Below are 14,463 nucleotides of genomic sequence, written 5' to 3' on the forward strand. Positions count from 1 at the left end.
AAAATTTCTGAGAAAGGATCATAGCCTTTTTGCCAAAGGGCTCCATAACACAACAAAGGTTAAGAATCCCAGGTCTAGATAATCTATCTCTAAGGTTCCTTTCAACTCTAGAGTTGTGACTTTAAGTTTGTAAGCAAAAGCTGTATTGCCATTGTTAGGGGATATTATAAAGAGGTTTCTTGTTTTTTGGGGGGGGGTTAGACTAGTTGGCCTTGGGGTCCTTTCTAACTCTGAGATTCCGGGAAATTTCTATTGCCACAAACTTCGTAGGCCACCAATTCTAGAGGAATTCCCCCTTACTTATGTGACCCTAGGGCAAAGGGGAAATACAATGGGAGAGGTATCTGAGAGAGTGGGTTATCTCCCCTTCTTTCTCTTAAGAAGTAATGGTGGGTGCTACCACACTCCTGAAGGCAGTAGGGAAAGTGGGTTTATTATTTTAAATAGCAAGGGAGATCTTTCAAATATCTAAAGAAGTTACAGTACTGTAGGTTTTGAGCTGGAATCAACCTTAGGCTAACTCCATCTAGGGTAACTCCCCTCATTTCACAGAGGCACAAATTGAGGCTCATAGGTTAAAAGCCTTGCCTATGGTCACACAGGTATTAGGTGCCAGTCTGTTCAAACGCTGGTCCTCCAGTTGCAACACTTTCTGTTACACTGGTTCTACGAATTCCTCCATCTTTTCTCTTCATACAATGAACTGCTTAGCACCTCTCTCTCTCTCTCTCTCTCTCTCTCTCTCTCTCTCTCTCTCTCTCTCTCTCTCTCTCTCTCTCTTTTGCTTGTACATTCTAGGCACTTAATAAATGCTGTTTGAATTGGTTGAAGAACAACATTAAAACAGATTCTACTTCCTTTCATTATTTAGATGTTTTAGCAATTTATTTTTAGAGACAGTAAGAGCCTTTACTCAATAGTTTAAGAGTTTTTACACACAAGAGAAAATCAAAATGAGACTGGGTGAGGAATGTAAATTGTCTCACAGCCTTGCATGACTTCCTTATAGGGAAGTTATTTTTAGACCAAGTCATGATGGCCACCAATCTCAAATCTGGGGTGGTATACTTGCACTGAGGGAAAAGAAACATATCAAATATCCCACAGAGACGTCAGACAGATAAATTGGTGGTAGGGTTGGGAAGAGATAATGGAAATAGATGCAATTCCTATCTCAACAAGAGCATAAAATGTGCAAATTCCAATTGAAAATCGCTGTAACTGTTAATGAAATAAATTTAGAAACAATAAAAACATTCACTAATTTCACTGACTTGATTTCATATTCAAGGGTCACTCTGTCCAGGCCCACATCAAAGCATTGAGAAAGTAACCTTGAATGAACAGTAATTCTTCCTGGAATTTATTTACAAATAACTCTCATCCACACTCTGACATCTTTCCTGGCTTAGATAGGCTTTTTTAGTACCATACGGAGATTAGGTTACTCTTTGGGCTAGGGCAGTCTCAGGCCTGGGGAGGGGTTTCTTCCTGTAACTCAGCCTCTGCACAGCTTTCAGCATCTGGGGGAGATTTCTGTTCTTCCTCCGGTTCAATATCTGCAGCTGAGGCTTCCTCGGGCTTAGGAGCTTTGTCACTGATCTCAGCTGCCTCCAGCTCTGCTGCATCTGTGACCTCTGGCCCTGATTCTACACTGATCATAATAACTTCACTGATCTCTGGACCAGATCTGACACTGACTCCTGGAGTCTCTTCTGGATCAGCTCCGACACTGAGTGAAGGAGTGTCTTCTGGACCAGCTCCGACACTGACTGCTGGAGTCTCCTCTGGACCATCTTTGACACTGACTGCTGGAATTTCTTCTGCTCCAGCGCCGACACTGACTGCAGAAGTCTCCTCCAGAGCTGCATCCTCCACATTAGGAATTTCTTCAGCTGTTGCCAAACCAGCCTCCAAAGCAGCATCGTTAGGGGCTTCTGAACAGGCTTCGTTGGTTTCTGTGGGCTTTACTTCCTCATCTGTTGAGATTCATTTCATTAAAAGACATACAGAAGAAAAAAATAGCAGGAAAATAAAAGCCCAAACCAACTTCTTTTCACTACAAATACTGCCAAAGTAATAGTGATGAAAACCTTTTGCTTATGTTCTGCAAAGATAGAAGATAAAAACCCATTCTGTTAGCAACTGCTATCTTTTACTGAAAATAAGATCATTTTAATTCACCAAATTTCCAAGTGGTAAGGGGCCTCCAAAATCATCATTCTATTTACTTCTTCTCTACATTTTGCACATGTGGTTCCTGTACCCTGCTCCCTCTCTATCCACTCCACTCCCTTGAAGACTATCTAGCTTCCTTCCAGATCCAGCTCTTATACTAATTATATTGCTAATGCCTCCAGATATTATCACTGCTGTCTCCCTCTCAAAATGACATCAAATACTTTGTACATAATTTGTGGCAATATTATCGGTCCACATGGTTTATCACCCCATATAGTAGACTATAAACTTATGATAAATTATAAATATCTTGAACACAGGGATTACTTTTTGTCTTTATACCAAGATTATATCCACATACTAGGACCTTTGGAAGAGTTTATTGAAAGGAATGGAACAAAATCAAGATCACCTCATCCATGGGATTCCATTTTGATATGATTTTGTGGGAAAAAGCCTTCAGCATGAAATTAGGAAGAGCTAGCTCTGAAACCCCATGGACAAGTCATTTAATTTTCCTGAACTTCCGTCTCCTTATCTGTAAAATGAGGTAATGTCTACCACACAGACTAGAAGTCAGGCTCAAATGAGATAATATATTTAAAGCACTTTACATGGTGTCCCAAAAGACTGAGTGCAGTTTTAAGCTTTAACTTTATTTAGCTGGAAGATTTATCTAAACCTAAGCTAAATATAGCTTAAAGACTTATCTTTAAAACTTCACTAAAGTTTTTTTTCTTTTGCTCTGCTTCTTATCTCACAACATGACTAATTTGGAAATATGTTTTACATGATTGAACATAGATAACCTATATCAAATTGCTTACTATCTTAGGGAGGAGGGAAGGAGGCAAGAAGACAAATTTGGACCTCAAAATCTTATAAAAAATAACTATTAAGAAATGTCTTTACATGTAATTAGAAAAAATGCTATTTAAAAAACTACACAGTCTTTTGGAGCACTGTATAAACATCAGCTGCTGTCATTATTGTTATTATCCCTTACAAGCATCCAGGTAGGTCATTCCATCACTGTGCAAAGTAAAGGGAAGGGAGAAGTGTCATTCACATATGTGTTAGCACAGTGCTTTGAAATCCTCCATGAAGACTTTTCATTCATTAACTTACCTATTCTCCCCCTTCCCTTTCTTAATAATAACATTTATATATTTGTATAGCACTTTACAGCTCAGGAGAACGATTACCAAGTTGGAATAAAATTCAAATGAAAGCAAAGAAATTAATACAAGGTACCAGTTCTATTATATCTCACTTTTGTCTTTGTATTGTCAGTGCTTAGCATAGTCTCCAGTACATGGTAAGCACTTAATAAAGGGCCGATGATGGAGTCAAACAATTAATTAAGCACCTGCTATCTGCTATACATTGGCAATGGTATACAAAGACAAAAAAAATGTCCTGCCCTCCAGGAGCTATATTCTGTTGGGGAAATGGTAGATAAACAGATAAGGAAATGTAAAACATGTACACACCAGTTGGAACCGGTTGCAAAATCTATTATGATACAATTAGAATTTGAAAAGAAAAAAATGTCACCGGTTCTTATGGCGGTTATTTCCCCAAATCAATCAGGGTAAAGAGGTGCTATTCAACCCCAAAGATTTCAATGACTTTGGAATCTAGTGAATTCTGGTCAGTAACACAAGCACACAAAGACAGTACTGGAATGAAAATGACTTCGTGATAAAACAAAAAACCCCAACAACTTTGTTCCTTTATCTCAAACTGCTGAGCTAGACAGATATGAATACCCTGGATTCCATGGATTGAATGAAGCCAAAACCCTGAAAGATAATAGATAATACTTCCAAACACAAAGGAGTCAAAGCAGTTGGTCAGCAATAAAGATTCACAGTATCATAGCTCCAGAGCTGGAAAGACCTTTGAGGTCAACCAGTTCAACTGCCTCATTTTACAGAAAAGGAAATTGAGGCCCAGAGAGAGAATGTGAAGTGTCCAGGGTTGTGCAGGTAATAAGTGGCAGAGTTGGGATTCACACCTAGTACCAGATTGAGAGCATTTTTATTCATCAGTTTTTTACCATTCCAAACACTTTTCATTAGGTTTGTTGAATGAACAACCTTCCATTCTCAGATTTTGGATTTCCTCCGGAATGGGAAGCAATGGCAAACAGCTCAATGTACATGCATTAAAAACATAGGATGTTTTGTGTGTCAGGGTAGATAAAAAGGAAAAAGTTTTTACCTGTATGTTGCAGCATCTCTGATGACTCCCTCCCGGTACTTTTCACTTGCATGTTATTGATGCGTTCTGTGTACCGAGACTGATCTGATGTGAATGTCCTATAAGCCTGAAAGCAAATATATACCTGCATTTAAATCCAGAGCTCTTAGAATGAGGATGCTGAGTTCTAGTGATATAATTCCCTAGATTTAATTATTTAAAATGGAATATGATTTGGGATGGGTCTTGCTTGGAAGAAGAGAGGATTACATACTATGAAATACATATTTGTTTTTTTGCTGTATTTTTTTTTTTTTTTTTTGCAGAGGGAGGGTGGGGTGAGGGGAACTCCTGGGCAAAAACTCCTTTCACTGATACTGATCAACAATTTGTAATTTATGGTCTTAAAGAGATTCCTGAGGCACTGGGAGGTGAAATGCTTTGCACATGGTCCTACAGTTAAGGGTAGGTCAGACAGAACTTGAACCCAGACCTTTCTGACTCTTAGACCAGCTTTCTAGCCTTTGCACCACAATTCTTTCCCTGCAACGAAAATAATGAGCAAGTCATACGATCTGAAGCTGGGAGGAATCAGGTGCATAAATTTAGAGCTGGAAAGAACTTTAAACATCATCTTGCCCCGACCTCATTTTTCAGAAGGGAAAATTAAGACTCAGACTTGCCCAAGATCGTATGGGTAAAAAGTAGTAGAACCTGGATATTCAAACCCAGATCTTCTGACCCGAAATCCAGTAATTTTTCCAGACTGCTTTTCAAAGGAATAAAACTGAAATATTCTTTCAAGTGAGATAAAGTGATAAAAATAAGGGAGTGACAATTCAACTTAATAAATCATGTTGAGACCAAACACTTTCTGATTCATCTACAATCCTGACTCACAGATTGCCATCTAGAAAAATGCACATTTACAATGCCTTAGGTATCAGTTGAATTACTGCTGTCATGTTGTTTAAATGAATCTGTAAGCAATGAATAACTGAAGCAGTAAGTACAAAGTGATTTTTCCTGATACAAAATTTCCTTCATTTCATATATGGGCTGCCTTCATTCACTTACATTCATGCTAGACTATATTATATGATATTCATCCCAATGCAGTTAGACTTAATATTTGAGATTATGAACATCATCACTTAATAATCTGTAGGAGTGGCTAAACAATAGTCTCTGAATTTTTTAAAACAAAGATAATTATGATGCTATGAACTAGCTTTTTCCTAATCACCCTATTGCTTTGCATAACATAGATCATCACCATATATATCCCATAATACTGTAGTTATAAAAACACTTACATAATATCCACCAGCACTAAAAGTGACACCAACAAAGAGATAATATATCATGTTTGACCCAGCTAATCCAGGGACTTTCTTAGATGACATCTGGCGAAGGGATGCTGTAAAAAAAATGTTTTTTACATTACTTCCATCACAATAGACAATTTAAAATAATTACATAAAATTACATTAAAAACACATTAAAAATTCAATTCACTTCTGTACTACTGATTACTTCATTCAAAGATAAGTATGAATGCTTATTTGAAACATAACTTTATTTCAGTACAAAGAAATTTGTATTTAACACAGAAATGAAACATTTATATAACAAAATATTTCTAATAAAACTCAAAAATCAGTAGAAAGAGAGGAAGAAACACTAAAGATCTTTCCCAACAATTCCCCTGTGTCCACTCTGATGCTCAAAGATTCTGGTGTCTTGTAGCTCCCATATTTTTTTTTTCTGGAGGCACACTCAAAAAGAAGGTCATTTCCTTTCCCCTTCAGTTTGAGATCCCTCCTTTCATTTCTTACTTTCAATCCTCTTTTGCTATGTTCCTATGGTGTTACAACCTTCTACTGGTGGAGAGGTCACAGGGGCTGTCATCCCTTCCCTGTTCATCCATGGACTTGACAAGGGCACATCACTTATTCCCCTCTACCCTTCCTCTTCCTTCTTCCCATTTATGAATCTTTTCTCTCTGCAATTTTGTCCCACAAAATACATTGATCCTCCTATAGGAGAATTACAGGATTTATTCCACTACTCTTCACTTCTTTTCCTCCACCATCACTTTTTCTATTTCTTTAAAATCAGCTTGCATCTATATTACCTTTCTGGTTTTTTTAACCTACTGAGGATGCCTCTTTTTTGTTATTGTTTTTAGCCCGTAAGTCAGTTTTTCTCTTTTTAAAAAATAACTTCTAAACATAGCACAAATTACTTCATGAACTATTATTTCCTTGGTAATTGTACTTATTTACATTTTATGTGTTTCTATTACTTCGTAAGTCAAATATTCTGCTCACATTTATGCCCTGGTTTTTTTTTTCATTTTATTTGAGGCAATTAGGGTTAAGTGACTTGCCCAGGGTCACATGGCTAGTCAGTGTCTCAGGGCAAATTTGGATTCAGTTCCTCCTGACTTCATGGCCACTGCTCCATGAGCGCTTTGGTTTTTAAATGTTTTGTTTTTGTAGGAATTCTTTTGCAGGACTGCCTGTTTTTGTTGAACTTCCCTCTTTTTCAATGATAGTTAGGCCTACATTTGCAGGGCACGTCCTTTGCTTTTTGGAATATAGTAATATAATTCCAATCCTTTCCACAGTTTGGGGGAGGTTACAGAAAATCTAATGTTATTCACCTTTCTTTTCCTTTGTATTTTAAAGGTCTTTCTCTAGGCTGCTTACTTGAATTTGTCATTTGTCTTTAGAATTATTACATTTGAATGCTAGATATATTGGAGTTTGAAGCATAGAGTTGATATTTTCTGTAGGCGATCTGTATTCTTTCAAAGGTGCTTTGTTTCGTATATTCAAAAGTTATAGGTTGTCTTGTACTATTTCTTGAATAATGATGTTCGGAGTTTTTTATTTGTCATGTTTTTCTAAGAGACGAGACCCTACATACTTGCCTTTGAGGTCAATGACACTGGTTTGTAAAGTTATCTTTTGATTATCTTCTGCCAGATTTTTTCTCCACTTAATTATTTTTTGCATTCCAAATCTGTTAAACTCTCTTTTACTTTTTTTGGAGAAACTCTGTACTACGTATTCAGTTTTTTTCTGTTCCTAATTTTATTTCTGTATTTAGACCTACAAATTCTGATGTATATGTATCTATATCTATATCTATATATATCTATATACATATATATATATATATAGTTAGTGAGTTACTTAGTCCTAATTTCTTATATTATAAATTTAATTCCTCTTTTGAACCCTTCTAGAATTTCTGGTTTTTACACGCTCTCTTGGGATTCACAGTTCTATATTTCATCAGACATTGGTCTCCTTTTCTTTATCTAATAATATTTCTTAAGACAGCTTTGTAATCTCTGTTTTTTTTGTTTTGATTTATAACTGGAAAGAGGTTTATTAATAATGATAATAGTAACAAGTATTTACTCTAATACAAAAGTATTAAGTTTGTAATCTCTTTTAGGTTGTGGCAGTTATCTTTCTGGCTTTAGGATATTTTCCTCTGATTTATTTGCACTTTGAGTTTTTGCTGAGCTTGTTAATGTTTCAATATTATTTTCTTTATATTTCCCCATCCTTCTCTTTATGGCTTCCTCCCCTGCTGTTCCTGCCTCTCCTTTCCCGCCCCACCACCCCCAGCCCCATGCTAGTGGATACATCCTTAGTGTTGTACTACAAATCTGGCTCAATCTTCTGTCATGGTGGAAGATTTAATAATGTTCACTGGCTTGGATCCTTACCATTTTCAGGGCCTAGAGGGACAGATTCATCTATAAAATGAACTGATTGGACTCAGGGGCCTCCCAAGTCCTTTCTAACTCTAGATCCATATACTCTAACAACTGGCTTAAGCTGGGCTTCAGTCCCCATTCCTGCAGGCCTGAGTGCAGCTGTTCATTCTAAGCCCTGTTCCATGTCCTTTTTTGGCTCATCTCCTTTCCTTTTGGGCTGTATCACTGGATGCACCTTTTTGCAGTCCAAAGGGAAGATGTTGAAGGTGTTACAGGCAAAGTTTCTGCAGCTTTAGTGGGTCATTAGTGGAGGGGCCACATCAGACCTCAACCAGATCCACTCCCTTTCCCTCAAATCCTCCTCATGTGATTAGGCAGAATCAATATCTGCTGCTTGTTACTGGTGGAGGGTAGAAATGAGTGAGATGTATAGACAAAGTCTGTGAAGCAAGAAGAGATCCTGCTACCTGGGTCCCATACATAAGTCTGGGGTTAAGTTTGTGAGGTTGCTGCCAGGAGTGGAGGCTGGGTAGGGATGGGTCAAGGGGAATCAATTTAAGGATTCATGGTCTCTCCTGTTAATTTCTTGTTGGGGTTTTCTCTTTCTTATCTTGTGTGCATAACTGTGATTGCTCTACCTTAGGGACATAGTCCTTTTTGGTAGAGGTTTTGAGAATTAATGGGATCTGCGGAAAGTGTCTAGTTAGCTATCTTACTGATTTACATTTGTTTTTTAAATGTATATCTTGGTTTTAACAAAAACATTTTGTTTGCTTTGGAGTTTTCTGATCTTTTTTTCTTCTATGAATTTTTTTTTCAGATTTTGTTGCTGTTAGGGTTATTTTCATCCCTACTTACTGTTAAACTCATTATATATGCTATTGGTCTGCTTTATAGGAATAAAGATTTGACCAAAGACTGCATCCTAGCCCAGGCCCTGATCCCATAAATATGTGGTCAAGGATCTGATCCTATCAGGGACCCCTTTCCAGGCTCCAGGGATGTTCCTAAGTGATAGTATCCCAAATAGCCTTCCGTTACTCTTTTCTTTACACAGAATGGTGCTTTTTTCTTTGCACTGTTTCCTTTTGAATCTATAATTCTTAGAAGGAAGGGAGAAATAAAGCTGTTGTAAACAAAAGTCTTTACTATTAAATTGATAGAAATGATCCTGCTTTATGTTTTGGGTTTATTTATATGGATTTTCAATTCAAAGAACATTAAATACTATGATATACCAGGTGCTAGGGTTATAAAATTAAAAATTTAACAATTCTTGTAACAGAGGAGCTTATGATTTACGGAGGGTGGGGTGAACACAACACATCGGTAAATAAGTGCAGACAAAAGTAAATACAAAATAATTTCAGAAGAAATTCCCAACTGAGGAAATTAGGAAAAATCTTCTGTAGAAGGTAGAGCTTCTTTCTGGAGAGAAGAGGGCATCCAAGAGCTGGGGCGGAACAGACAGCCTGTAAGGACGTTCTGAGACAACGATGAAACATCAGCTCCAATGTTTACATATTCCTTTTGTTTCTCAGGCATGAATGCTAGTATTGATCAGCTTTTATGAAGGAAAGGACTCCTACTAAGAAATGAAAGGGAAATAAAATCTTATAGCAAGAGAAGCTATGCTGCTTAGGTAGGTTAAACTAATTGACATTCCCAAATAAATGAAACAAATTGTTTAGTTAGTTTAGCTAGTAAGTTGTTTCCTTAATTTTAAATGAATTAATTTTACATTTTAATTTCCTTCATTTTAAAAGTGAGGACCTACAGTCTAACCTGAGATATCAGTCAAAAGTAGTGTCTTAACGCAGAAAGTTGCTCAGTTTGCTAATCAGAGTGTGAGACTATAGAAAAGCAACCTGAAGGTTTTGTTACCTGTGGAGGGGTATTCATTTCTCACTAGAACTTGGGAGCATATGTTTGAAACAAACACTTCATACACAATTGTTATTCAACACCCAACTCCAAGTTATGAACTTATCTATGCTGAGGTTCTCAGGTTTTCTGTCCATCTGAGTTCCTGTATCTCTCTCTCTCTCTGTCTCTGTCTCTGTCTCTCCACCCCTTCTCCCTCTCTTCCTCTCTTCTCTTTCTCCCCTTCTCTTTCCCCCCTCCCTTTCTCCCCTCTCTACCTCCTTTTCCCTCTCTTCCTCTCTCTTCCCTTTCTCCCCTTTCCATTCCCCTCTTTCCCTCTCTCTTCTCCCCATCCCCTTTTCCCTCTCTCTCTCTCCCCTTTCTCTTCCCCCCCTTTCCTCCCTCTCTTTCCTTTCTCCCCTTCTCTTTCTCCTCTTTCTCTTTTTCTTGCCTTGAGGTCAAAACTGTTTCCTTTCTGTCTTTGCAAATATCCTGGTACCTTGTAGGTGCCTAGTACAATACCTGGATAATACATAATGAATATTTTTTGAGTGAACGAAGTAAATAAACAAGGAACACAAAGTTACCACCTGGATCCTCTATCCAGCTTTCTATCTCTTCCTTCCCCTCCACCAGAATTGTGGATTTCTAAAGAAACAAGGTCACAGTTTTCTAGTTTCTACATCTGCAAGAGATAACTTTCCCTTAACCTTGGCCAGCAGGCAAGCAGCAAATGCCCTGATCATATGTGACACAGAAGAAAGCAAAAATCTGCCAGAAAGCCCTTCTTGTACAACAGCTGTGGAGATGGCTTTGCCTAGAGCCCCAGCTCATCACCATCATCATCACTGGCCTGCTTCTTTCTCCTTCAGTTTCTTCCTCTAGATGTTTTAAAAAAAGGTAGGGAAGCCTTAACCTTAGAGTTAGTAACAAGTAAGGATATGATCCTAACCCTCAAAAGCCAAAGATATTGGTGTTGCTTTCAATGATTCATGAGGACATCTTCAGGGCACCTAGGGATAAGTTAATTAAGTAGGATCTTAGAATTATCTAAGATTTAAGGACCTAAGGAAACTTGGAAGCCATTTACTACAACTCCCTCATTTTTGAGGGAAGAAACTGAGCCCTACTCAAAACGGTTAAGGGACACTCAAGATTACACAGATTGTAAATGACCTGGAAAATGGCAGTCAAGATTCAAATACATTTCTCCTGCTCCAAATCCAGCACTCTTTCCATGAAGACTGGGACAGGGAATCCCTTTTAGCTGAGCCTGGAGAATAGATTGTTAACTGAAGGGATGCTTGAAGCCATCTTGTCTGACTCCCTCATTTTACAGATGAGGAAAAATGATTTTTATATTGTTCAGGATAAATTATTATACTGCTTAAATCCAACCCTATGTGATTAAAGATTGTTAGCACCCAGAAGGTCCCTCATACTAGTAACTATTATGGAATGCTGGAGAAGGTTACAAGGTATTTTAGGATCCTCCAGGTCTACTCAAAGCATTCTTTTTTTGGATTACCACACGTAGGACTTGGAATAGGTTCATCCAGGCTTGTATTTTGGATTCCCTTCTGTTTTGGCTTCACCTAAATTTTACTGAACATTTACAGTTACTCATATCTATCTCAATCTACCTTGCTTTTAAGCTGTTCTCTTGGCAAAGTTGCTCTCTGCCTTTGTGGGGTCCTTCAGTGGACACTTTTGTCTAAATCCCATATAAATGTAAACCTTTCAGAGACTGGCTGAGAGAGTGAGCCACACATCCTTTCCAGCTCTCTCCTCCACCAAATGATCTAATAAAATTCTTTCTAAACCCATTTGAGATTTGGGGGTATGCTCTATGAAACAACAAACTAAGGTTGAAAGAAGAGTGAGTTGCCCAAGGCTACACATTAAACCAGTGACAGAAATTCAAATCAAGGTCCTCTAACCAAACCTCCTTTAAATAATGGCGTCACAGCTCTTGCCAAAGCAGCATAGCTGACCAGAAATGTCTTCTAATTAATGGTCCAGTCAAGGCAGCTATTCTGTGATTGTAGCTACACAAACATAATAGCTAGCATTTACACAGCTCTTCAAGGAACTCTAGCTTATGTGGTCCTCAAAAGGACTCCACTACAATCCCTATTAGCCCCATTTTACAGCTACAGAAAGAAATCAAGTCTCCAAGAATTTAAGGGATGACTATTGTCACAAACCTATTGTTTATCACACCCAGAACTCACTCACCTCTCTCAACTCCAGGTTCAGCACTCTTTCCAGTACAAAACAGTGGCAACTTGGGGCAGTTACATAAAAGACACTCCTATAACCCAAATGAGCCCAGACAGCTATCGCTGACATCCCAAACCCCTCACTTAACCTCTTTGTGCCTCTATATTCTTCCTTGTAAAATGTAGGTGATTTTTAAAATCTCTTTTAGCACTGAATCTATACCATGATCCCGGGGAGACCAGAGAGTTGAGGCAATGTCCTAAACGGCAAAGGGGAGGCTTTCTGTCCCTTTTCTGGCAAATGAGGCTTGCGGCTACCATCCTCATTCGTAAAATTAGGAGGTTGGATCACATGACTTCGAAGGTGCTTTCTAGCTCTATGATCCCATGTCCTCACGTCTGCCCCTGACTCCCAATCCCTGAGACAAATCGGGCGGCATAAGCGAAGGAAGGAAGTTTCTGCTTCTGACAGTCTCCAAGCTTTCAGCGCAGCTTTCCTATGTGCTGGACCGGGGCGTCCCCAAACACCGGGTAACCTCTCTCCCCTTTCTCTTGCTTCTCTTAGCCGGGTTCGTTCGCAAGATCCGATAGGAAAGGAGGGCATCCTATATGTTTGGGGAAGGCCACAGCCAAACCTTCCAGAACGCACGGTGTCCTGTGCCCTGAGTCGATCGTCCATCCACCTCCACATACCCAGCCTGACAGTCCGACGGCTCCCAGCATCCTGGCTAGTCCAGACTTCCCGCACTCTGGGGTCGGACGGCGCGCACTCACCGTGCTTCCAGAGCAGTGGGGGGCTGGAAGGAGGGGTCCTCAGGGGTAAAGTCAGAGTCTTCCCAACAGCCCTGCGGAGATACATAGTACCGGCATCAAAGCACCCCAGCCTCACAGTGCGGAGCAGCGCCCGCTCAGGGAACCACCCAAGACAGTGGGCTGCCCGGTCCCGCCCCCAGGAGGAGCCCGGACTCACCGCCACAGGCGGTCCGGCCCCCTTCTCTGGGGAACCAGGAGCCCACTATAAGAGACGTCCCGGGGCACACTGATGTCCTGCTGTTCCAAGGGCCTCTATCAGGGCTGGTTCGGGAGCCAATTAAAAGCCATGCCGGGGGCACGCTGTCTGTGTGAATTACTTCTGGTTACTTTCCACCCTTTTCAGAGTAGGCTAGGTCGTTTTCAGAATGTCAGGTTATGACGGCATCCAAGGGAAGGGACTGGAAAATGGTCTATCACTGGTCAAATATAAGTTAAGCCCTCCATATCTTTCCTCACCCCCACATCTACAAAAATCCTAAAGAGGGACACTAGGGCCTTGGCATGAGGGAGTTGTTAGACCCAAACCAAATGCGCATCACATCAGGGAGGATTCTACTTTATTCTATTCAAAATAAGCATCTATTAAGTACTTACTTTCCAGGTTAGAGGCAGTTTGGCATAGTGGATAGAGCTGACCTCAGAGCCTGGAAAGTTTGCATTTAAGCCCCACCTCCGACACCTACTGGCTATGTGACCCTGTTCAAGGCACTAAACATTTCAGGGACCCTGGGCAACCCAGGAAAGTTCTGCTTCTGACCGTCTCCAAGCTTTCAGCGCAGCTTTCCTATGTGCTGGATTGCGGCGTCCCCAAACACTGGGTAACGTCTCTCGCCTTTCTCTTGCTCGAAGTGGCTGAACAGGTACCTTTTTGCATTTGTGAAGGGAGTTCGAACATCAATGAAACAATAGTAGGTCGGGAGAGACCCGGCACGCGTCAGATTCTGGGTACACAAGCACAAAAGGAAGCCCTATTTACCCTCTAGGAGATTTCATTTCTATCTGCAAGATTAAAATTCCAGTGTCTCTGGGAGAGAAAACACTTTTATATAGCTTTGGACAAGTCAAATAAATATTCCCCTGAATAGGAAATGCTAGGCTGGTGGCTTCGCATCTAGCATCCTAACGTTGTCTTGAATGATTTTTATAGTTTCAGTATAAAAAATATGATCATTTATGCCGTAAAGGCAGAATAGTGTAGCACATACAGCACTGGATTTGGAGTCAAGAAAACTGGGGTGAAATTTTCCTGCTGACTCACTTACTATCTGTGTCACCCCAGGTAAACTACTTAAGTTGGCTGCGCCTTGGTTTCCTCATTAATAAAATGAAGGTGTGTAGTCTTCTAAGGTTCCCTCCACCCCTAAATCTATTATTTTATGATTGAATAATTTTAACAGCTTCAAAAATATGGCAATTTATTTCTTTCATGATTTCTGCTTA

At 39.6% G+C, this 14,463-nt stretch overlaps 1 protein-coding gene across 1 annotated transcript; it reads right to left on the bottom strand.

The window, feature by feature from the left end:
• Nucleotides 1-866: 866 nt before the first annotated feature.
• On the bottom strand, nt 867-13,251 carry MGARP (mitochondria localized glutamic acid rich protein). The gene is made up of 4 exons (XM_072621069.1): nt 12,985-13,251; nt 5,703-5,806; nt 4,408-4,513; nt 867-1,979 (listed from the first exon to the last, which is right to left on the bottom strand). Exons 1-4 carry the CDS (start codon nt 13,067-13,069, stop codon nt 1,468-1,470), a joined length of 807 nt encoding a protein of 268 aa, XP_072477170.1. The 5' UTR covers nt 13,070-13,251; the 3' UTR covers nt 867-1,467.
• Nucleotides 13,252-14,463: the final 1,212 nt, after the last annotated feature.

Source organism: Notamacropus eugenii, chromosome 6, assembly GCF_028372415.1.
Source record: "Notamacropus eugenii isolate mMacEug1 chromosome 6, mMacEug1.pri_v2, whole genome shotgun sequence".
NCBI lineage: Eukaryota > Metazoa > Chordata > Mammalia > Diprotodontia > Macropodidae > Notamacropus > Notamacropus eugenii.

Excerpts from the sequence above, each read along its gene's own strand:
- MGARP (XM_072621069.1), bottom strand. The coding sequence starts at position 13,069 with ATGTATCTCCGCAGGGCTGTTGGGAAGACTCTGACTTTACCCCTGAGG. Across the intron at positions 4,514-5,702 it reads TTAGTGCTGGTGGATATTAT|GCTTATAGGACATTCACATC; the intron begins GTAAGTGTTTTT and ends ATTTGCTTTCAG. Across the intron at positions 1,980-4,407 it reads AGAGATGCTGCAACATACAG|ATGAGGAAGTAAAGCCCACA; the intron begins GTAAAAACTTTT and ends GAATCTCAACAG.